The sequence below is a fragment of the Sardina pilchardus genome, chromosome 11 (assembly GCF_963854185.1).
Source record: "Sardina pilchardus chromosome 11, fSarPil1.1, whole genome shotgun sequence".
Lineage (NCBI taxonomy): Eukaryota > Metazoa > Chordata > Actinopteri > Clupeiformes > Clupeidae > Sardina > Sardina pilchardus.
The window spans coordinates 25,148,472-25,171,549 of record NC_085004.1 but is presented as its reverse complement, the minus strand read 5'-3'; the positions used below and the strand labels follow the sequence as shown (position 1 = coordinate 25,171,549).

Below are 23,078 nucleotides of genomic sequence, written 5' to 3'. Positions count from 1 at the left end.
TTCATGTCATACTTGTAGTGCTCCAGTGCTTTGGACTTCACTAAAAGATGTATTATTGACAGTCAAATGCAAGCAGCGATGATGTGGCCATGCAGCCCAACAGTTGCTATGGAAATGTGATAACACTAAAACCAAGCTGTATGGTAAATTACAATTTTGGAAACTCTTTAACTTGATTGGGTTCTGAAATAATAAGGTTAAACTAGAGGGTTGGTAATTAAGGATCTTTGGTTAAACCCAATATAATGAGCTCCCATAATGTATATGTAATAAGACATTTTATTAGCCTACATTATTGGGAAGTTATTACATTTTCAGGTTTTATTACATGTTTGATGGAGTTAAGAGGAGATTTTTGTTACTTCTATTGTATTGTGTGTCATTTGTCATTTTGTATCTGTTTGTCATGTCTTGGTGTCTGGTATGCTGGTGACACCACTCCGTCCGTCCGGCATCTTTTGTCATGTGGCTTTGGATTGCACTCTGTGCATAGGCTACAGAAGGCCTTAAATAAAAGTGACTTGACTTGGTAGGCCTATATCATTGGGAGTTATTACATTATTGGAAAGTTATTGCATCATTGGGTTCTACAAGGCTTTAAGTTGAGAAAGGTCAGAAAAGCTCTGTGCATTATGGCAAGGCTAATTACACTATGCTTTGTGGAAGAACTCAGCCCTCATTGTGGTGCCAGGCAGAAGGCCCTCAGAACAATAACAAACATTATTATTGGAGGGCCCAAGTTCACAGCGCCCAACATTTCTAGATGCATCACTGCCCTGGCCATGTAACCTGGCTGTCATTTGGACATGATGCCCATGCTATGTGTAAACAGCATTTTAAGCTAGTGTATTATTTCATGAGTTCCGTTGATATAGGCCATTTGCATTGCCTACAATATAAGAGCTATAAGTGACACTGTGTGCCATTAGCCAGCCTCTTATGACTGTATTTTCCAGTCTATTCTAACCCTGGCACTGTTCTTATTTCCTTACAACCAAACCTCTGGAAAACCCCCGAAGGCGGGTTTCTGAAAATTGACAAGGGCATTGGCCATCCCACATCTACAACGCCTTTTGATTTGCCAATGATGGAGTACGTAGTATCCGCAAATGTCAGTGTAGCATGGTGTCGTAACTCGCCTTGTAAATAAACTGAAATTAGTTCTAAATTATTTAACACGTTGCTGTCTTCTATTCACTTGTCGACCGCCAGTGGAATGGCCATGTAACTAGACTTGGACAGTCAACAAGCTGTCGTCGAAGTGCATCTTAAAGAACTTAAGAAAAGGAACAGTACAAATTTCGTCTCAATTCGACTGCATGGGCTACGGATACAGCTGTCTGTTGGCGAGCTAGCCAGTCGAGCTTCGAAGCAGTGTGTGAAACGACCAAAGCTGCCTTGTGGATTTGACAGAAGCGAATCCACAGTGAAACACTTTTGGTAACGTTAGCGTCTCCTGTGAGATGTCATCTGAAATAAGCAGGTAAGCACTTCACAAGAATTAAATGCGATGGCAGTTTCAGTGAGTTTGGCAAATTGTATGACAGTGTAGTCAGCTAATGAGAATGTAGGCATCTATGAAATCAGCCAATCCACCTAGCAAAGATAGCTACCAGATGAAATGTCAGTGCTGTTGGCTACGTTAGCCAGTCTACGTTACGTTTCCGTAGCTATCTTGCTAGTTAGCCATATAGCGATGGAAATGTCATTGTATGGATGAAACTAAACCAAACCCAACTGCATTTGCTTGTCTGCAGCTCTTCGTTGTCATGTTGCGTATCCAAAGACACAAGAAATGCAATTCAGAGATATATTCAGCAAGATGTTCTCCTATTAGCAGATGTCTCGGGAACAAGTTGGCTCATGAAGCTAACTAGCTGTAGCTTTACACCGTTACATCGTAGAGTAATTTGGTTATTATGCTAGCCGGCTAACTAGCTGGCTGATGTTTTAAAGGCCTGCCATCCTTCACGTTGAGGCAAGATAGCAGCTAACTGTACCTTTGGATTCAGCGAAAGGTATTGGCCATCACACCTGATGATGAAGGCAAAAATATTTTCATGGTATGGTGTTATGTCACCTCATACAAGGTAACATCATTGTTATTATCTAGAATTTAAGCATGCCCTGGTAACATTATGCTACTGGTGGAAAACACTGACTTGGCTAGATATCCAAGTCAATTATGATGATCTAGTGACAGTAGATCGGTATATTTGAAATATTGATATAAAATGGCAAGCCTTGGTAACGACGTTCCTATTCATATACAAAAAAGGACCGTCACGATAATGAGCTATTTTAGGTTGGCATATATTGACAGACAGCACTTCTAGTCTGATCATTCAGCAATATTCTCTTCATTTTGACGACCCTGACATTGAATATTCACATCGACACGATTGTAACACATTTGTAACAACAGAGCTTTTTAGTCTTGTAAGGATGGTGAGCAAGTCATTCTGTTTTTCAGTTCCATTGAAATCCACCTGTTTTCTGTGGCCATCACTGAAGGGGCAGTCCTCTGTCCAGCTTTTCTCATTTTTATATTAAAACGGCTTGCATTGCACTCAGATTTTTGGTACCAGCTATTGTGAAAATGGAAAGCATGCTACATGATTTGGTCTAATACTTGTGAATGGCTTTCTCTGTGTGATGCTAGTGTACAAAATACACTAATTGGCTGTATCAGAGCATTCTTTAAGACCTCTTATGGCATATTACACCTTTTTCATGAGAGGGATATCCTGTATCATCCATCCTTATCAATGTGCAGGATGTGCTGGGTTTGATTGCTCAGGCCTGTGAATTCCCCCACAGTCTCCTCATCCACTTTATCTGACTGCATTTCCTCACCCAGGGAACGATGCAGCCATCTGACTCAGACTTGGCGCGTGTATGTGTCTGTGTCTGTGTGTCAATGCTCACAATCTTTGTTTACATAAATGCTGACGGTATGAGGCATCTTTTAAAATAGATAGCTTTGTGGATGTCCATCTAGGAACATGATTTAAAAAAAGGTTAGGCTGTGTAAGGATGACTAAGTATTAAGCAGATGCTCTACAGTTAATATTAGATGGGTTGTTTTTTTGTAAGGCCTGGCTGTTATGAACAGGGCAGAGCTATGAACCTGAGTGTGAGTAAACAGTCAAGTTTATCTTTTTTAGTGTTAGTGGATTGTTTAGTGGGCAATCTCATTCGCTTATTGAGCAATCTCTTCCATTCTTATATTTATAAAGCCATTTGGTGAAATGCTTCAAATTCCCTGGTTGATCGGCGCTTTTGTTCTTTGTTTTGTACAAATGTATAATCACAAATTAATGTAAGCACACCTCTGAGGCTACCATGAAATGACAGCCTTTGACATTCCAGACTTTTCTCTTAATTCATGTGGAATGACTGCAGACTGCAGTTTAATTACTATTCCTCCCTCTGCACAGGTCCTGATCTGTGGGCTCCTGCGATTTGCCCCCCCGTAGACATGCCAGCGTCCAGGTGAAGGGTCATGACTGGAGTCCTTGGCACAGATCCTGTGACTGCCCCACTGGTGTAGCCCCCCCCAACCTCCTCGTGTTTGTGTCTGTCTCGCCCTCACCCCTTGCTCCCTGTGCTATGCCCCAGCCACCCTGCCCTCAGCCATGAGTTCGGCCCTGTGGAGCCAGGAGAAGCCCGGGGGCGGCAGCGGCGGGGGCTGCTTCCGGGAGGACTGGCGCTTCTACATGGTGGTGACCGAGTGCGTGGTGGAGAAGCCGCCGCAGAAGACGCTGCGCATCCCCCGCGGCAGCCTGGGCCAGGCCTGCCAGGAGCGCAACAGCCTGGGCCGCACGCTGCCGCCGGCCAAGGGCAAGCGGAGCCTGCGGCTGCTGGACCAGGCCAACGTGGTGCTGAGCCTGGACGAGCGCGACGTGGCCGAGCTGGACGAGAAGCTGGCCGAGCTGCTCTTCCCCATCACCAACTGCGAGGAGCGCTACAGCCTGCTGTGCAACGAGCCGCGGCTGGAGCGCGCCCGCCAGATCGACTGCGGCTCCAAGGTGCGCGTGCAGCTGCGCTCCGGCGACGACCCTCTGCCCGGCGTGGTGCGCTTCAAGGGGTCGCTGCTCCCGGACCGGGCCCTCTCCGGCATCTGGTTCGGTGTTGAGCTACTGGTGAGAGATGCTGTTCTTATGTCAAATCTGAATATCATATCGACACAGATGATGTCGGGAATAGAGGAGAACCATTTGCATATTCATTGTAACGTAAGCCTATCTTGGCAGCCAGTGCTCTAACAAAGCACTCTGTTACTGTAACTGTGGGAGACAAAGTCGAAAAAACTCTTAATTTGCACACTTAGATTAAAAGCTAGACACTGGCTTTGACTTGAATGTAGACCGCAGGTCCTGTCCAAGGCAGGAAGAGACCAAAGAGAAATGCATTTGAAAGGTTGTTGCATACCAGATTTCTTGATCAGGTCAAGTGGAAAGATTTTGTCATCACAGTGATAAGAGTCTGAAAGAGTCTGTGAACATCCAGTGGCCTGTGGAAGATTTTATCAAAGGCCTCATCGTGCAAGGGAATGCAATAATAAATGCTAGTGAATGAGGGTGAATTGGGCAGCCGTTAATCTAGGCCTACTTCATTTGTAGGATTACATTTTCTCAGTGCTCATTCAAGCCCGACGTGTCAGGCTATTTGCCTATTCTGTCAAACCTCAAAGTCAGCCACTGTAAAATGACAGAAAAATCTGTCTAACGGCAAAACCACTCTGCGGCTTTCTGTAACGGTCTGTGCCCAGTGGCACCACCTGTGCGAATATTAAAACCGGTCTGTCTTCTTGGGCGTTGCAAAACGTTTTCTCACGAGGAGGCGGAAGAGTCCGTAAGGACGCCGTCGCCGCTGCACAGAGAAACACAATGCCGCGTTTTCTTCCTGTGGCCCCTCGCCTCAGACTCATGTGAGTGGGAGAGGGACAGTCGGCCCATGGACGTAGAGCTGTGTATGCAGGGGTCTGTGACTGACCCTTTCCCATCAACACCGGCTTTTGTTCTGCTCGGCAGGGGGCTAATGAAGTCAGCTCTATGGACACACACAGTATGCCTGACCACTGCGTCCACACTGCCCACGTGTGCCTTACATGGAATGTCGCAAGTGTGCTCGGCAGGCGTACCTTGTTGCAAATGCTTTAGGAAAACATTTAGTTAATGAGATTTTGTACTTTTTAAGCAGGGGCGGTCTTTGGCAATTTAAAATGAATTTTAAATCGCCTTCATTAACATAGAGCCTCTATTAGCATAACTCCTCTGTGACAGTACCATCTTAAATGTATTCTCCTATTAAATTAAAGCCCCTGAAGAAGTCTGTTTTTTTTTTTTTATGAATGTGATAGAGTCCCTGGTTTGAGTGGCTGCATCAATTTCTAGAGCAGCGGCAGTTGGGAGTGGAGAGAGATTTCTCCTCTGTGTTTATGAAAGGGCTCAGTGCCTTCCGTCTTTGATGTAGTCTGTCTCAAATGTGCCCTGTAAGCACATCCAGCCGGCTTTCATAATTGGGAGAAGGTGCTGATGACGGCAATGTACTGCACTTTGAAAACAAAACCTCCCTGCTCCGCTCTGTTATGCTCATTATTCAGCTCCTTGGAAGCTGTCTCGCATGCCTTATTAAGACTTCTGTCTGAGGACGGGTTGGAGTGGCTCCAAAGTACCCGACAGAGTGAGGAGGATGTTGCGTATTCTTTTGTATTCTATAAATACATGGGTAATTAATTGTAGCTGCAGGTAACTTGGCTGACGCTCGTGTAGCCCGGTGCATAGACAAATTATGGAAATGATGTGTGAAAACAGCCGTTCTATTTCACCTGGGCGGTCGTGTTCGCTAAACTAGATTGAAGAGTGGGACTGGGGCCATATTCTTTGACAAAATGTTTTCTTCTCTGTGGGCTGTCCTTATGCCGTCTCTCCCCTACTCACCACCCAGTAGCGCTGAACGATTTGGAGAAAGTATCTAATTGCTATTTTTCCTGCAGGATGTTGCGATTTGATTTGTGATATCATTTTTGGAAGTCAAGCTTCAGTTCAGTATATAGCAGTACCTCTGCTTGCCTTTTTGCAGTTCTTCTTAGCAGCACAATTAATTGCGGCCATTGCCATTTTCTAATTGCATTAGTTCAAATGGTGATTTTGATTAAAAATCGATTGGGCTAATCTTCCAGCCCTACCACCCAATTTAGTCCGGTGTCCCTCTCTACCCCTTTCCAACTGCCGAATCAGTATTTCTTGTGTCGGGGGGAAACATATGTGGCCATTAAAGCATGATTCTGATTCTGGTTCCGGTTCTGATTCTGATTCTGATTCTGATTCTGGTTCTGATTCTGGTTCCGCCTCTGCAGGAGGAGGGCCGAGGCCAGGGCTTCACGGAGGGCTCGTACCAGGGCCAGCAGCTGTTCCGCTGCGAGGACGAGTGCGGCGTGTTCGTGGCCGTGGACAAGCTGGAGCTGTGGGAGGACGAGGACGACGAGCTGGGCGAGCTGGAGGTGGACTCGGTCACGCTGGTCGACAGCGAGCACGACTTCCCGCCGCTGGAGATCAACTCGCGCGTGCTGGTGCAGACCCGCGAGGGGCCCGAGCGCGGCACCATCATCTTCTACGACCTGCTGCCCGGCAACGAGAGCCTGGGCTTCTACGTAGGGGTGGACATGGTAAGAGGTCCTCCTGCTCACACTCAACACTTGGACTGTGGCTAAGTGATCACAAAATTGTTTACCTGTGGTCTGAAAAAAAGCGACATGAAAACCGACATGTTAACAGTTATTACTGATATGTAGTGTTGGCCAGACCCTCTGATCAGTAGAGTTTCCTTAGAAACCATAGGAAACAACTCTGGTAGAGTAATGAGTTTATAGTTTGAAAGATGTATCGGCCGTATATTAGAACAGTCCACGGAGCCACTTTATTATTCGCAAGTTCCAGAAATGGCTGCATCATGGAAGTTTGAATATTAGTTACACAAAGCTGTCCTCTCCAGAGGCCGGTGGGCTTGACTCAGCAGTTGAGATGGTGCATTGTGTGTAGCTGCGGCGGGGCAATCTTATCCTCGTGGAGCCCCGGCGCAGATGTAGATTTCTACTCCGCCGGTGCAAAGGAGAGTGCACCTGATCCTTGCTAATGAGCGCTCTTGGTCTGAGGCCTGGGCTCCTCAGCTGCAGGAGAGATGGGAGTCAGGTGTGCTCTCTCGCTCTCTGCCTCTCAGTGGACGGCTCTGAACCTCTGCTGGAAAATAAGGGCCAACTGCAGCAGCAGCAGTAGCAGGAGAGGAAGGAGGGGAAAGGACAGGAGCAGGTGCTGTAGAAGGGGGCAGTAGGAGAAGGGCAGGGGTTGGAGCAGTGGTTACGGTAGGGGCAGGGGCAAAGCAGTGGTTATGGTAGGGGCAGGGGCAAAGCAGTGGTTACGGTAGGGGCAGGGGCAGGGGCAGAGCAGTGGTTATGGTAGGGGCAGGGGCAAAGCAGTGGTTATGGTAGGGGCAGGGGTTGGAGCAGTGGTTATGGTAGGGGCAGGGGCAAAGGCAGAGGGCAGCAGAAGGGACATGATCCGTGGCTGTAGCAGAGGCTGGGGCAGCAGTTGTGGCTGTGGCTGTAAAAGAGATAGGTTGGAGGAGAGGCACTGAGTGGAGTAGAGGCACTGGCTAGAGTAGAGGCCCTAGGTGGAGTAGAGGCACTGGGTGGAGTAGAGGGTGGAGGCAGCAGTAGAGGAGCTTTGGAAGAGACTGTGCTCGGAGGAGAGGCAGTTCTTGGAGCAGGGTGCATAGGCAGTAGTATGGGCTGGAGCTGTGGCTGTGGCTGTAGCATGGACGCTGGTGAGCAGCAGTAGCAGCAGCAGCTCAGCCCACTCACTGCTGGCCTGAGACGAGGCGCAGTCACGCGGCGTGTGAGGCACAGACAGAGCGCTGGATGACCACTGCTGTGGCACGCGGCCAGCATCCAGACAGGGACGGAGAGAGAGAGAGAGAGAGAGAGAGAGAGAGAGAGAGAGAGAGTGTGTTGGATAGAGAGAGAGAAAGAAAAGAAAGAGAGAGAGAGAGAGATAGAGACCAAGCCCATGCCCCTTTTCCCATCAGTCCTTCAAGAATCCTCCCCTTACTCGCAGCCTGCACTTGGCTGGCTCTCTGCAGGGCTCCTCTGGACTGACTCCTAGCTGCCTAAGTTAATCAGTCCCCGTGTAGAGGCAGAGCGGCAGAGGCGGCGTCCCCACTGTGCTTCAGCTCAGCGGCTGGGTGGCTGAAACCTCGAGTTGTAAAAGGGGGCTTTACGGGCCCCGCGAGAGGCAGGGCTTGAGAAGGTAGGATCTGAGAGATGAGGACCCTCGGCCACACTGCTAACAGGCTGTCGTCTGCCACTCCTCCTCCTCCTCCTCCTCCTCCTGCAGGACAATCCGATTGGGGACTGGGACGGCGTTTTTGACGGGAAGCTGCTGTGTAGCTTTGCCAGCCTCGAGCACACCCGCCTCGTGCCCGTCTGTGACGTGATGCCAGGTAAGACTCAACACCTGGTCAGGTTTGTGTGTGTGTGTTTGTGTGTGTGTATGTGTGTGTATGTATGTATGTTTGTGTTTCTGCCTTTTGTACATAGAAAGAATTTTGTGTTCCAACTTGTAATGAGTTGACTAGTGACAACCTGGAAGAATGCCAAGGCTATTGGGTCATTTCCCAGCAAACATAACAATGATACAACAGGACAATGACAATTCTAGCTTAACGTCATTAGTCGCAGTCAGAAATTGGTGGACGATGGACGTTCTCCTGTGCATCGGGTTGGCGTTGTTGGGATTCCGCGGCGGCGGGAGGCTTGACTGCTGGGTGCGTGTCGGAGAGAGAGGCGTCCATGTTCCACTGGCAGGCCCAGAGACAGAGGCTCTTTTGTCCCGCGGCTTGTTTTTCAGAGTCAAGTGCAGCGGAGAGCCTCTCTGACTCCCAGCTCGCCTTGCTGTCGCTTTATTGATTTGTTTGCCTGCGTGTGCGTCTGACTTTCCCACCAGCCTCTGACTGAAGATAGTTTGACTTGGGCACTCTTCAAGAGTTTGTGGTTGTGTGTGTGTGTGTCTCTGTGTCTGTGTGTGTGTGTGTGTGTGTGTGTGTGTGTGTGTGTGTGTGTGTGTGTGTGTGTGTGTGTGTGTGTGTGTGTGTGTGTGTGTGTGTGTGTGTGTGTGTGTGTGTGTCTGTGTGTGTGTTTAAACTGCCTATTGTCAAAGAAAGCCTCTTTGTTGTAGAAGGCCATAGAGAGCTAAAAGTGCTCCCCAAGCATAAGGCTGATGGTCCATTTTTGAAAAGGGGTGATGTATTGGAGGGTCGTCCTCTAATATTCATTCCTGTGCTCCATAGTGAAATGGCTACTTTGGCTTGTGCCATTATGTAGATTAGATGGGGGACCTTGTGACCTAAACTCTGCATGTATTTCCTTCCTATCAGATTACAGAATGGTTTAAAGGTGACCTATCCTATCCTAGTATGCTACACCTATGTATAGGCTACTGTATATGCAGCACACCTATGGATAGATGTGCCTTCTGTACTATTGTTAATTGTGTGTGTGTGTGTGTGTGTGTGTGTGTGTGTGTGTGTGTGTGTGTGTGTGTGTGTGTGTGTGTGTGTGTGTGTGTGTGTGTGTGTGTGTGTGTGTGTGTGTCGTGTGTGTCGTGTGTGTCGTGTGTGTCGTGTGTATGTGTGTGTGTGTGTGTGTGTGTGCACGCGCAGAGTACTCCATGCAGGACCAGAGGCCGCCCAAGCACAGCTTTGCCTCTAGAGGCAGCGGCAGTGACAAGTCCTCTGGCCAGAGCAAACCAAAGAGCAAAGGTAACCCACGCCACTCACTACTACAGCACTACATGGGCACCATGTCTTCCTCACTGTACAAATGTCTGCCTCCTCTCCTCAGTGCATAACACCTAATATTTCTGTAGTTCTGACTGCTAACAATGCCAGCAAAGCACTCAGATTTTAGACGTTAGTGTAGTCTGTTGTTTAGGGGGTCAGTATTACGGACATAGCTTGCTAACTAGTTGCTATTCCTGAAAGTCCTGAAGAGTTGCTTTTGAGCCTACCAACTGTTGATCTTTGTCTCAGTTGACACAATTTACAGCTGATCATATGTTTTGTGGACTGATATGTTCTCACTGACTGCTGTTTACAATGACATTTCGAAATATGAATTAATTCCATGCCCTAATTGTGGAAGTCATTAATAAATCTCATATACGGATCCCACTGAGTCTATGAGTGTGTAAGCATGGCCAAGAATACGGACTGCAGCCTGCCACTGATGTGGTTTGTATTTGTGGAGTGAAGGCTTTGAAGTAGTGCTGTCTGGCTGATGGTTGTCGCCCTGTGTGGGCTTCTTCCTAGATGTTCTGCTGATGATGAAAGACGCGGTTTGTTTTGCAGAGCTGTGCTCTGCACTGCATGGCTCTAACACAATAGAGACAGACACACACGCACACACTCTCACACACACACACACACACACACACACACTCTCTCTCTCTCTCTCTCTCTCTCTCTCTCTCTCTCTCTCTCTCTCTCTCTCTCTCACACACACACACTCACGCACTCACGCATACTCTTTTTCTCTCTTTCTTTCCTTGCTCTCTCTCTTTCGCTCGCTCTCTCTCTCTCTCTCTCTCTCTCTCTGGATTGCCTTCAGCTTCTGTCCTGTCTGCTCTCCCTAACTGCTGTTGTCACTGCAGATATTTTAGCCCATCTTAAGCCCTTTGGGGAAAGTGGGTTGCTCTGAACCGAAGAGCCCTGTGCGTTCCGTTCTTGCAGGGGAAATGCGTCAGCCACTCCTGCAAAGTGGCATTAATTGTTGAATTATCATCTGGTTATTTTTGGTTAGTCAATTGTGAGCGAGTGACTATGACCCATCTCTTAGAATAGCATAACAAAGCAGAGCATAGCTTCAGCGGTTCAATATCAGCTAGTAGTTGTACGCTTGGTGTGCTATAATAGGGACTGCCTCATGTGTGCTAAAACTGTCTGCCTTTCTTCTTTGTCAACACACATTTATGGCAAATGATATGCACACCTGTCTTAGAGGTTTGGAATTACTGTCATGCCAACAGGTTTGCCACTAATCACTCAGATTTAACTCTGTTACATTTTTAAGAATAACCTATAGAGAGACTTTGTCAGAGTAATTTCTAATAATGCCATATATGGTATCTGCCTCATGTAAATACAAGGTGTTTCTTTGGTTGTTGTGATTTAGTTCTTGATGATTTTTCAGATAACATTAACGTACATCATAATGTTTATTTATGTATTTATTTATTGATTTGTCTTTTTAAATTAATGTATTTAACTGATTCTTTTGTGCAAAGTGACTTACATAACTGTAACATTCCTTGTATTATTTCACTGAAAATCAGTAGGCATTCTTATCTTTTAGGAACCTAATTTGAAACGTCGCAAGTTTCATTGTTCGCTTCACAACATTTTTTATGAGCTGAAAATTGAAGTTGAAATACTGTATGTAGGCATTGACATGCAGCGAGTGATTCCAAACCTTTGGGCTACAGTGTCCTGACCACCCACCCACCCACCCGCCCACGAGATGCTCACTGTCTCTCTATTGAACTGTGTCATTTCCAGGATTAGGTCTTCAGTGTGGGAGTAGGAGCAAGTCTGAGTTTTATTACACTTTAAATGGCAGTTCTATTGATCACCCAGCCCAGTCCAAATCCAAAAGCACATGGTACATTGACGAAGGTAATCTCACATGTGGCCAGACGCCCCTCTCACTGGATACAGGGTCTCATTGGAAGGGTTGCATTGCCTGCTAAAGTCAGTCTTGAGTGAGTGAATGAATTCTGTTGTGACATACACTAGTGACATTGTTTCCTTTAACATGTTTGGTACTAGAACTAACATTTTGCTCGTAATACTGGATGGAAAATGAAACAAAACCTGAGATTTGGTAAAAAACTCTTCCAATCTGACCTTTGATCCTAAGTGAGTGTTCATTGGGTCCCTCATTATAATCATTATGGTATGATGTCTGATTGTGTGTCCAAAAGGCTTCCACTAATGTATAATGACTTCACACTTCATTAGGATTATTGATTATTTAGGCTAATAACCTAATGTACCCCAGTGCAATGTACAGTAGTGTATACCACTAGTCAAATGTACAAATCTTGACATACAGTTACTGTTACATGTTTAATTATATTGAAGGAAAATATGCCTTAATGGAAGCCTTTTTTCATGGGTCCTACAAAATTCTGTATCTCTAGTAAAAAAAGAAGGGTTCAGTTAGTTGGGACTGGGTTCATAGCCCATGGTGGGTGCTGGTACTGTTGTTACAGTATGGAAGGGTTTGTCTCACGTCATCACTGTTTGTGGTTGTGCTGCACCTCAATGTTTTGATGCTCATCGTCACGGCTGTGAAGGAGCCTTCAGTGTTGGCACTGATCCCTGGCGATGTGTCGGCTCTCAAAGACCGGATCCCACCCCACCCCACGCGCTCGCAAACCCGCACCTTGCATGCTGGCCTCATCGTCCCCGTTGTATTTCCCCTGTTGTTGTGAACGTCACCTCCACAGTGTTGCACACGTTCAAAAGAACTCTGGACGTGTCTCGGTGTCATCTTTGGCTGAGTTCCGCTGTGACAGTTCCTTTGCGTTTCTGTTTGGTGGTTGTCGTCGCCACCTTTGTGTCCTCACCACATCCTCCCCCCACCCTCCTTGCTTGTGCTGTCTGTCGGCTCTGGCCTCACTCTCTCTAACTCTACTTATCTCTGTTTTTGTATCAATGTGGGCATTTGCTACAAAGCGTCATGCAGCTGTCTGCGTATGTATGCATTTATGAACTTTGCATTAACTCACAACACCACAGGATGATGATTATGTGGATATAGAGACAAAATGGAGTCAGGGAATGGTTAGGTCAGGGGAGAGATTTTGACACTAGTAGTGATTTCATAGTAGTAGTGCAATAATTCTATGCCTACAAATAATAAATACTCCATACACAAATGGTTCATGGAGTGGCTTACATAAAGCATTTTTGGTTCTATATAGCAGCACGTTTTTTTTTCTAAGAGTGTAGGGTAGTACGGAAGTAATTTCATAATCTGACGCACGCATGTGTGTCAGGGAAAGACCAGGGGAAAGCCTGGAAACAAGCCTCCCCTGACAACGCACAGTCTGCTGCCTTTTTTGAGCTTGAGAAATATACATTTATACGGCGCCAATCTCGTGAAAAGAAAGAAGAGACTAAAAAAGATGTGGGGGGAAAAAGCAGAAGTGACAGAAAGCAGAAATGAAAATCCGAGGAAAGGAACTTGATGTGACAACTGAGATGCAAATGAAATGTCAAAAAAGAATTTGGACTATTTTAAGCAATGAGAGTATCACAAGTGGAACTCTGGCGCTCTCTAGAGGACAACAAAGGAATTGTTTGCATTTAATCTTTTCAAATAGGAGATTTCATTCAAACAGCGTACTGTAGGTAAAAGTTGAGGATGGTTCAGATCAGCAGTGCAGTGTTCAATAACTAATGCAGACTTCTTAGAGCAAGCACTCCATTGAATTCCACATTGATACATTTGCTTCCCCTCATCAATCAAGATTTCCAACAGTATTTTTTAGCCTTATTTATTCATCTTTTTTTGGCTAGTGCAGATTTTCACTGTGTGTCCTCCTCCATGTTTTCATGTTTTCTCCTCCACGTCGGTGGCAGTGGGAGAGGACCCTGCCAAGTCCCTCACCGACACTCCCCCCGACTTCAATCAGGCGTCTCCGCCGTCCCGCGCCGCCCCGCCCTCCACCTCGCTGACCAGCGACCAGAAGTTCCACTCGCTGCCCTTCAGCCTGAGCCGCAAGAGCGGCCCCAACGGCAGCATGAGCCAGGGCCCTCTCTCGCTGTCCGTGCAGTCGGTCAGGGCCGACCAGCCCGACCAGCAGCTCCAACAGCAGCAGCAGCAGCAGCAGCAGCAGCAGCAGCAGCAGCAGCAGCAACTGGGCCAGCAGCAGCAGCCTCCGCAGCCCACGGCCACCGCCTCCTCCCCCAGGCTGCCGTCGCCGCCGCGGGGGCACCTGCGCCTGGAGGTGGGCTCGCTGGTGGAGGTGAAGGAGAACCCGCCGCTCTGCGGGGTCATCCGATGGGTGGGGCTGCCCCCGGGGCTGGAGGAGCACCTGGCAGGCCTGGAGCTGGTGAGTACCAGGGAGCACTGGGGAGGTCTGGGGCAAGGAGATGACTGTGAAGCGCCATGAGACATTTTTTTTTTTTTTTTGTGATCAATTTTGTATTATTTACTTTCTTGCAATCATTGTTATACATTAGCGTGCCATGAGACATGTGTAATGTTTTGGTGCTCTATAAGTGAAATTGAAAATGAAATTGAAATGATTGAGTGATGGTAGACAACTTTTTTTGCTGTTGTCTTGGCAAAGTTCTGCAAACATTTGTTGGAAGTCTTAGTATTGAGGTTGTAGCCATTAGTTCACCTTTTCGTAAAGATTGCAGAGTTTGGGGACAGTGGGAAGGTATGTGGCAGGAAATAACTCTGTGATGCTAGACCAGTGTTTCTCAATATTGATTTAACTGTTTCTCTATGATATTAATATAGACAGTATATTATAGACACTATCTTTTTAAGCCTTGATATTGAGACTCTACAATAGTCATTACTGTAGTTTGGCTACTTGAACTTCTTGACTTGGTTCCATGGGGGAAAGAAATTATTAGTTGCTTAAATCTGCTGTGAATTTAGATATCTACCTATATAATAATGACAGGGCTTAAAGTCGTCAGACACTGTGCTGTAATTCAAAAGTGGTCCCTTTTTTTTTTATAGACAATTTATATATAGACTTCAGACCTTTCTGACCTTTTCTCAGTTTAAATCCCTCCAAATCCCTTCCGTTCCTGTAATTCATTCAGAAGGGGGGTTTTTTTGCATGAAAAACCCTCTCTGGGCCTTAAAATGGCTTAATCGTAACCTTACACCCTGTTCCTCATTTCGAGAGTAGAAATCTCTCAGGCCCCACCCCCTCTCTACACACTGCTCGTCTGCTATTTGCTGTTACAGCTGATGCGCTAGCTACGTTGCATCTTTATGAAGCATTGTCCCACCCTAAAGTACTCCGGATTGGTTCATCACCCTTGTGTTGCACTAATGGACTAACTGAATTGGCCTGATTGGTTGAAACATAGGTTCAAAGCAGAAATCCCCAGCCGTGACACTGACTGCTTATTTCGTCTTTGAAAACACAGCAGACATCATACAGACAGGTTAAAACTTGATTTTTACCAGAGGTGGTTAGCCACAGAATTCCTCTGTTAGAACGCCACTGTATTATTATTATTATCATTATCAACTTGTTTTTGTGTGCAGTTAACTCGGCTCCCCTCTGAGAGTGAAGAACAGTGAATGACCTCAGTGAAGTCGAGTGTTGATTTGTGTGTTGATTTGCGTGTTGATTGGTGTGTTGATTTGTGTCTCCGCCCCTCAGGAGGAGGAATGTGTGGGCTGCACGGACGGCACGTTCAAGGGCACGCGCTACTTCACCTGCCCGCCCAAGAAGGCCCTGTTCGTCAAGCTCAAGTGCTGCCGGCCCGACTCACGCTTCCCCTCGCTGCACCACTCCGCCAACCCCATCGAGCGCTGCAACTCCATCGGTGAGTGAGACGCCGCCAGGCCCCTACGCAGCCCTCGCAGCCAGTGCTGACAGCAAGCACTAAACACCTTAAACAATAGATATAGCAGGCTTATTAAAAACAGTAAGCATGAGGCACGATATACTTGGCTATGGGAAACTGATAACATCCATGTAGATGGTTTTGAAAGATAACCGTTCCTGTTGGTGGAACAGGTTTATGAGATATTTTGCCTTTGTCAGCCTTTGAGGGTTACCTCAGGGATGTAACAGTTAGTGGACCAGGCCTACAGCATACCTTACTAAATGCTGTGTTTTACCTATACCCCACCAGTGTAATGGATGTAAGCATGTGTCTTTGTGTGTGGTGTTGCAGCCTTCGGAGGTTACCTGAGCGAGGTGGTGCACGAGAACACCCCTCCGCGCACAGAGAACGACGGGCTGGAGGTGATGGTGGGCAAGAAGAAAGGCATCCAAGGCCACTACAACTCCTGTTACCTGGACTCCACCCTCTTCTGGTACTAAGCTCACCCAGCAGCAGCCACATGTCTGGTTCTCCAGTAGTAAACCTACCCGAACTCTAGCTTGGGTTCTTCATCTACATTCCCTCTATCTTACTGTCTCTAATGCAATCTCTCTCTCTCTCTCTCTTTCTCTCTGTAGTCTGTTTTCGTTCAGCTCTGTTTTGGATACGGTACTGCTGAGGCCTCGGGCCAAAACTGATGTAGAGTATTACAAGGAGACACAGGAGCTGTTACGTACAGAGATAGTCAACCCGCTACGCATGTGAGTGTGACCACTGTATCATACGCTTTCCCTCTCCCCATCTTGCTGACATATTGACCCCAATACAAGTGATTTGCACCCCATGTTGGCTTGATATTAATATGACTTTGTAATTGTATTATGCATTCATATATGTACATTGTCTATATTATCTTTTGATTATATGTGTACTGCTACAGTGGCACCAATGACTAGAACCAGATTCCTTGTGTGTGTGAACATACTTCTGATTCTGATTAAAAGCTGATTCTGATTGTGCACATACAATGTAAACAGCTCAACGGTTCCCATATGGCTAACACTAAGTAGCATTCAGTTCACCCTGTGACTTTGTGATGTGTGTGTGTGTGTGTGTGTGTGTGTTTCCTCTTGCAGACACGGCTATGTGTGTGCAACTAAAATAATGAAGCTAAGAAGAATCCTGGAGAAGGTGGAGGCAGCCTCTGGCTTCACCTCTGAAGAGAAAGGTAAAAGAAAAAAAGGGTCAACAGTTGTCTTTCTTTTAAGTTCTCTGGTGCTATTTCAGGAATGCGATGACTGATTGGCAAATCTCTTTTCTCCTCCTCCTCCCTCTCTCTTTCTCTCTCTCTCTCTCTCCATCTCTCACCCATGTAATTCCTGCCATCTACAGATCCTGAGGAATTCTTGAACATCCTGTTCCATCACATCCTGAGAGTGGACCCTTTGCTGAAGCTGCGGTGAGTGTGGTGAAGGAGCCCTGCTCTGTTCATCATGTCAACTCCACACCCCCCTCCCCCCTCCCCTCCCCCCCCCCCCCCCCCCCCTGCCTCTTCCTCTGACCTCATCGCTGATTTTGGCCGCCCTCGTTTGGTGCAGTTAATTTCCCCCAGTGATGGGTCACACATGATTACCTGCTTGGATGTTGGCTGTCAGATGATTATGATGATTATGATTGTGCCATTAAAAAGCTTTCAAGGGCACCGGGGAGTCCTTGTAAGACATTTTTCATGAGCTGCACATCTTGTTAAGCACCGAGACAGGCCCGACTTTGTGTAACTCCATTGCTTCGGCTGAAGGATAACATTATCACACTCATAGGCAAAATACAGACAGACTTGTGGACAAAATACAGAAGTCTTATCGTCAGGAAGTGGAATTTAGATGAAGCAGATACAGTGTGTAGAAGTCATCACCTTTTGAAGTGTTTTGTTTATGTGAGAACCTGCTCCAGTCATTTGGCATACCGGTATGTAGGTGTCAAAGGGAAGCTCATGGTGCAGAGCAGTGATATTGGTTGTTGTTATGAATTTGTTCATAAAATGTAAAATGTTTTATTTAGGTTATGGGCTATGGTTTTAATGGTGGGTTAGAAATGTAAAAGGCATGATGTATTTACGGCATACAGTAAATATGTAGATGATAAATATGATCTCAGATACAGAAATGACTGAAAAGAGAGTAATGTTTCTACAGTAATTTCCTGTTCATAAGCCCCATTGTGTATAAGCCGCAGGGCAGTGTTTTATGCCAGTTATAGAAACAAAACCATATTAATACAATATTAACTATCCCCTTGTATTAACCTCATAGCTGAAGAAATTTAGCAAGATCAATGTATAAGCTGTGGCTAATAGTTGGGAAATTACGGCAAATGTATGATACAACAATTTGGAGGAGTCTGAAATAATCTGGTGAATGGAAAGAATACTAATGGAGCCTGTAGTTCATTCAGATCGATGAGACGGAAAATCTGATTCATCTCTCTGGCCGTTCCACACAGGTCAGCCGGGCAAAAGGTCCAGGACTGCTACTTCTACCAGATCTTCATGGATAAGAAGGATAAAGTGTTAGTGCCCACAAGCCAGCAGCTTTTAGAGTGGTCCTTCATCAACAGCGATCTCAAATTCGCTGAGGTTAGTGAGCTGCTTTTCTGTCATCGATGCAGTCAAAAAAAAAAAAACACCCTACATTCATTCCTCATCTATGCATTTAGTTATGTACAAACTTGATTATAAGAAAGCTCTATGATTTTATGTGTGATCTATGTGTGGTCAGACAGTTTGTTTTTCTCGAGTTTGGTTTTGTAAATATTTCCATTCCATTCTGAGGTGTAGCTCAGCATGAGGCGATTCCAACAGGACACATCAACATCACTCATGAATGTTGACCGCAATCCTAAAGTGATTTCATGGTCAGTGACCATCATGTGACCTTGGTGCTGTACAGTCAGAGTTTCAAGCAGTCTCCATATATGTACTTTAGTCATCGTGCCTGGTCCTTCAAAACTACTATTACTCATCCCACTTCATTCAGATAGGTTGCATCTAGCTGCATCTAAATACTATCAGTCTAGCCTGCATGTAACATACAGATGTTGGCCATTCATATTTCTGATGCTGTTGAACTGATGAGAATGAAGTTTTATTAAATGCATCTGCAACATTGACTGCAGAAGGAAGGACTCAAGGTGTTAAGTACATGATGACATGGCCTTGTTGATGGTATGATTTAATCAAACCAGTTCATTTCACTGACTGAAAAATCTAATGCACAATCACAAAGTCAAAATTCCATTATATGAAAGTGATTGGGAATCCAGAAAGAAGCTCTGATGATGATTTAAGCAGAAACATGCTTTCACGACCGTATCAGATTTTATAAATTGCCCGAAGGAAGAGTGCACGTTTTATAGATGTAGCTCAATTAAAATAGCTCAGGGGGGTAACGTTAAACTCCTGCTCCTCTCTCCACACAGGCTCCTTCCTGCCTTATAATCCAGATGCCTCGCTTTGGGAAGGACTTCAAAATGTTCAACAAGATCTTCCCCTCTCTCGAGCTCGACATCACAGACTTACTTGAAGACAGTAAGTGAGCAACAGAAGGGGTAGACGATGACCGAGAGGTTGCTCCAGAAAGCTATGAGGCCCGATGTTGTTTCTTTGTGGCATAGTGCACTTTTTCCTAGTTTCCCTCTAGGTTTGTGTGGCTTGAACCGCACCACTTTCTGAAGGGGGGTTACAAGACAGGAAATCCACTGTGAGGGGAATGGAGGTTTAAACAGGTGTTTTTGCTTCAGGGTGGTGTGTGTGTGTGTGGTCCGAGGAAGGGTTTTTATAACCTTGAGCGTGTGTGTGTGTGTGTGTGTGTGTGTGTGTGTGTGTGTGTGTGTGTGTGTGTGTATGTGTGTTAGCTCCTAGGGAGTGCCGCATCTGTGGGGGTCTGGCCCTATACGAGTGCAGAGACTGTTACGAGGACGGTGACATCACAGCTGGGAAAATCAAGCAGTTCTGTGAAAAGTGCAATACCCAGGTAAATGACTTAATCTGTTGTATGCAGTGTGTGTGCGCCTATAGCCCTGCAGTTCATGTAGTGTCCACCGGGTGGCACTATACTCCTACAGATACTCCAGACTCGCATAGTTGTGAAGAAATGAAACGGTGTTGTTATGAATGTATCATTTAATTTCATTTAAAAATCTTGGCTGTTATTAAAAAAAAAAAAAAAAAGGATCTCAAAGCGGCAAATATCTCTTGTTAAAATTCCTTGTCATTTCAACGTTTTTGTGATATTTCTCCAACATTAAATCATTAGTGACTAAAGTAAGGATTTGAATTTTCAGGCACAAGAGTAGGACCTTGTTTGTATGTTTTTGCTCACTCTGTGTGTGTTTTTGTGTGTGTGTGTGTGTGTGTGTGTGTGTGTGTGTGTGTGTGTGTGTGTTGTGTGTGTGTGTGTTGTGCGTGGGGGGGCTCGTTCAGGTCCACCTCCACCCGCGGCGGAAGTGCCACCGGCACGGGAAGCTGTCCGTGCCCAAGGAGCTGCAGGAGAGCGTGTGGCGCCAGGGCAGCTTCCCCCACCAGCGGATGGAGCTGTTCGCCGTGCTCTGCATCGAGACCAGCCACTACGTGGCGTTCGTCAAGTACGGCGCCGCCGACTCCGCCTGGCTCTTCTTCGACAGCATGGCCGACCGGGATGGTACGACAGAGACGAGGCTAAGTTCTTGATGGAAAGGGGGGGGGGGGAGTATTTTAAAATGTAAAAGATCTCATGGCCATGTGGTCCAGATGTTAATATTTTGTGAGGGATTGAAGGGATTGAATCAACTTGGAAGAGTCACATCAAAGAGGTCTTTTTTCGATTGTGGGCTAATTCCTTTGGATTGCGTCATTTTTGATCAATTAAAACTCAATTGGAGTCATTTCCTAACACTGTCGCAGTGCAATGGAGTGGAAAGATGGAAACAAATTTAATTCTGCACAGTTGTTTGGCAAGTGTTATTTCACAGTCAGAGAGTTTATTTCTTTACAATCCCCCCCTCCCTCTCCCCCCTCCTTTTCTCTCTTCTGTTTCAGGGGGCCAGAACGGTTTTAACATCCCCCAGGTGTCGCCGTGTCCGGAGGTGGGGGCGTACCTGAAGATGACCCCCGAGGAGCTCCACGCCCTGGACCCCAAGAACATCCAGGGCTACGCCCGCCGCCTGCTGTGTGACGCCTACATGTGCATGTACCAGAGTCCCACCATGAGCCTGTACAAATGAAGAGATCCTACATGTGTACTACACACACACATACTCACGCACACACAGACAGACACACAAACCCACTGACACAAACCGAACTGAGGAAAAAGGATGTGGGGGGGAGGAGGGGGGTTGAACATGGAGCGTTGCCCATGAAACTGACATTCCCCCCTCCTTCTGCCTCCTCCTCTCCCCCCCTCTAAAAAACAAATAACAAATAAAAGAGATACTCCTCCCATCAATGCCTTGCCTGCATCGCTGTCTGTGTAAAGATGAAGAAAGATGAGATAGATGGAGAGGGTGCGGAGGGGGAAGAGGAGGAAGAGGATGGTGTCGACTACGATGAAGAGAAGGAGGAAGAAGAAGAAAAAGAAGAAGAAGAAGAAGAAGCCTATTTGCACTGTGTGTTTTGTTGAAGTGTTCTTCTCTTCGTGTTTTCCCTCCCATCAGTAAACACAAGTCACCCCAGTGGACAGACAGTTTCTCCAGTGCCGGAAGGGTGCAGGGCTGAGTGCTCATCCTGAGAGAAGTGTGTTGTGTGTGTGTGTGTGTGTGGGGGGGGGTGTTGGGGAGGGGAGCTGATGAATATTCACTGGGATCGGTGGGAGACAGCAGGGGGATGCGATCGTCTCAGGTGACTGCAGCGTCTGATACCCGAACGAGCCGTGGTAACTGGAGCTCGGCCTCCTCTCTCAGATCCAAAGGAAAGAGACTAGAGTCCTGGCTCTCTCCGGCAGAGGACAAGATGACATCTCTCTCTCTCTCTCTCTCTCTCTCTCTCTCTCTCTCTCTCTCTCTCTCTCTCTCTCTCTCTCTCTCTCTCTCTCTCTCTCTCTCTCTCTCTCTCTCTCTCATCCTGTAACCGAACCAACACAGAAATAACGCTCATGTCAGCGTGAAGCAGACTCTGCACTGTTCGACTCAATAGCCCCATTGTAGAACAGACGTCTCAGTACCGCGCTCAGCTGTTACACGTACACTGTACACGACCCATCTCTGCGTATTATGTCCAAACCTCGGCGCTGCAAGTAGTGTGGACATGTTTTTTTTTTTTTTTTGACAGTTGGTCTCATTCCCATGTTTGCTGTGATTTTTTTTGTTTGTTTGTTTTTGCCCTTTCTCTGTCCAGTGTAACGCACTATGTTGCTTCAGACGTCACATTGTTAATTTGGCTACAGTTTGCATTGTAATGTTAAGCTTCTGCGACTCTTTTTTTTGGATTTGACCGGATAGCACAAGAGTAAAGCACAGTCTTTTTGGATGTAACAGCTTGATTTTATGTGTACTTTTCAATTTAAGGGGGGAAAACAGCTTTCCCACACAAGCTTTCTATGTGTTGGAGACAAACTAAAATGAATTTATCGTGGTAATACCCACTACTACCAATATGCATTCTAGACTTATTGTAATCCCATGTTTACAGGTATAGCTCCTGAACATGCATTGGTGGAAAAAAAAAAAAAAAGATTGCGAAAGTCTGCCTTTTCCGACCTAGTCATTGCACTGAACTTTTCTTTTAAGAGTTAAAATATATATACCTAACTAAGATATATAAGATCATGGAGGCATGAAAAACAGGAGTTCAATTACACACAATGGATGGATTTAGTGCAGGTACTCAACAAATCAAGAAATGCTCAGCTACACTATCATCAAATGAATAAAATTTGACTGCCTTTTGGATCTTGTTCTGAGATGATATTCATTCACAGAAGAGAAATTGCAGAGCAACAATAGTTTACACTGAGTTATGGCAGTGCTACTGAGCTGGGAGACTGTCCCTCTAAACTGGAGGAAATTAAGTTGTGTTGGTGGTCCGAGAGGTATGAAAAGGTTGCGAGTCTCACGTATGTGGTGTCCCCAAAAAGACCGGTCATGATGTACTGAACACAGGTCTTCACTTAATGGGGTAGTCCGTGTGTTAAGGTTTAAATAATTGCTTTCTGTGTCGACTTGTGCTCCTTATTTATGCGACAGACTTATGAGAGTTTTGAAAAACATTGAAGATGGACAATGAATTTGGGAATCTGTCACATATAAGCAGAATGGGATTTAATATTTCTGTGCTGTTCTCCTAAGTGTAACTAAATTAAAATCCTTGTTTTGAAAACACTGAATTGTGCCGGTGTGAATTTCTGAAGCAGCCTAGCGCTTTATAATATCAATTATGTCGGCTCAAGTTCACTTTT

General features: G+C 46.1%; 1 protein-coding gene across 4 annotated transcripts; it reads left to right on the top strand.

Annotated features, from left to right (window-relative positions):
- Positions 1-1,071: 1,071 nt before the first annotated feature.
- Positions 1,072-23,001, top strand: cylda (cylindromatosis (turban tumor syndrome), a). Of its 4 annotated transcripts, XM_062548662.1 has the most exons (19): positions 1,072-1,483; positions 1,957-2,018; positions 3,441-4,145; positions 6,365-6,673; positions 8,397-8,502; positions 9,721-9,819; positions 11,614-11,730; positions 12,796-12,813; positions 13,705-14,177; positions 15,480-15,645; positions 16,000-16,141; positions 16,287-16,409; positions 16,785-16,876; positions 17,041-17,107; positions 18,151-18,283; positions 19,126-19,234; positions 19,561-19,679; positions 20,129-20,345; positions 20,723-23,001. In XM_062548662.1, the coding sequence occupies exons 3-19, from the start codon at positions 3,639-3,641 to the stop codon at positions 20,905-20,907; spliced, it is 2,982 nt and encodes a 993-aa protein (XP_062404646.1). In that variant the 5' UTR covers positions 1,072-1,483; positions 1,957-2,018; positions 3,441-3,638; the 3' UTR covers positions 20,908-23,001. The 4 variants fall into 4 exon arrangements, with proteins under 4 accessions (XP_062404646.1, XP_062404645.1, XP_062404647.1 ...); XM_062548661.1 differs by lacking the exon at positions 1,957-2,018; XM_062548663.1 differs by lacking the exons at positions 1,957-2,018; positions 12,796-12,813 and having other exon boundaries at positions 1,073-1,483.
- The last annotated feature ends 77 nt before the right edge of the window (positions 23,002-23,078 follow it).

Coding starts and splice junctions, on each gene's coding strand:
- cylda (XM_062548661.1), top strand. CDS start 3,639: ATGAGTTCGGCCCTGTGGAGCCAGGAGAAGCCCGGGGGCGGCAGCGGC. Junction 16,142..16,286: donor CTGGACTCCACCCTCTTCTG/GTACTAAGCTCA, acceptor TTCTCTCTGTAG/TCTGTTTTCGTTCAGCTCTG. Junction 17,108..18,150: donor GACCCTTTGCTGAAGCTGCG/GTGAGTGTGGTG, acceptor CGTTCCACACAG/GTCAGCCGGGCAAAAGGTCC.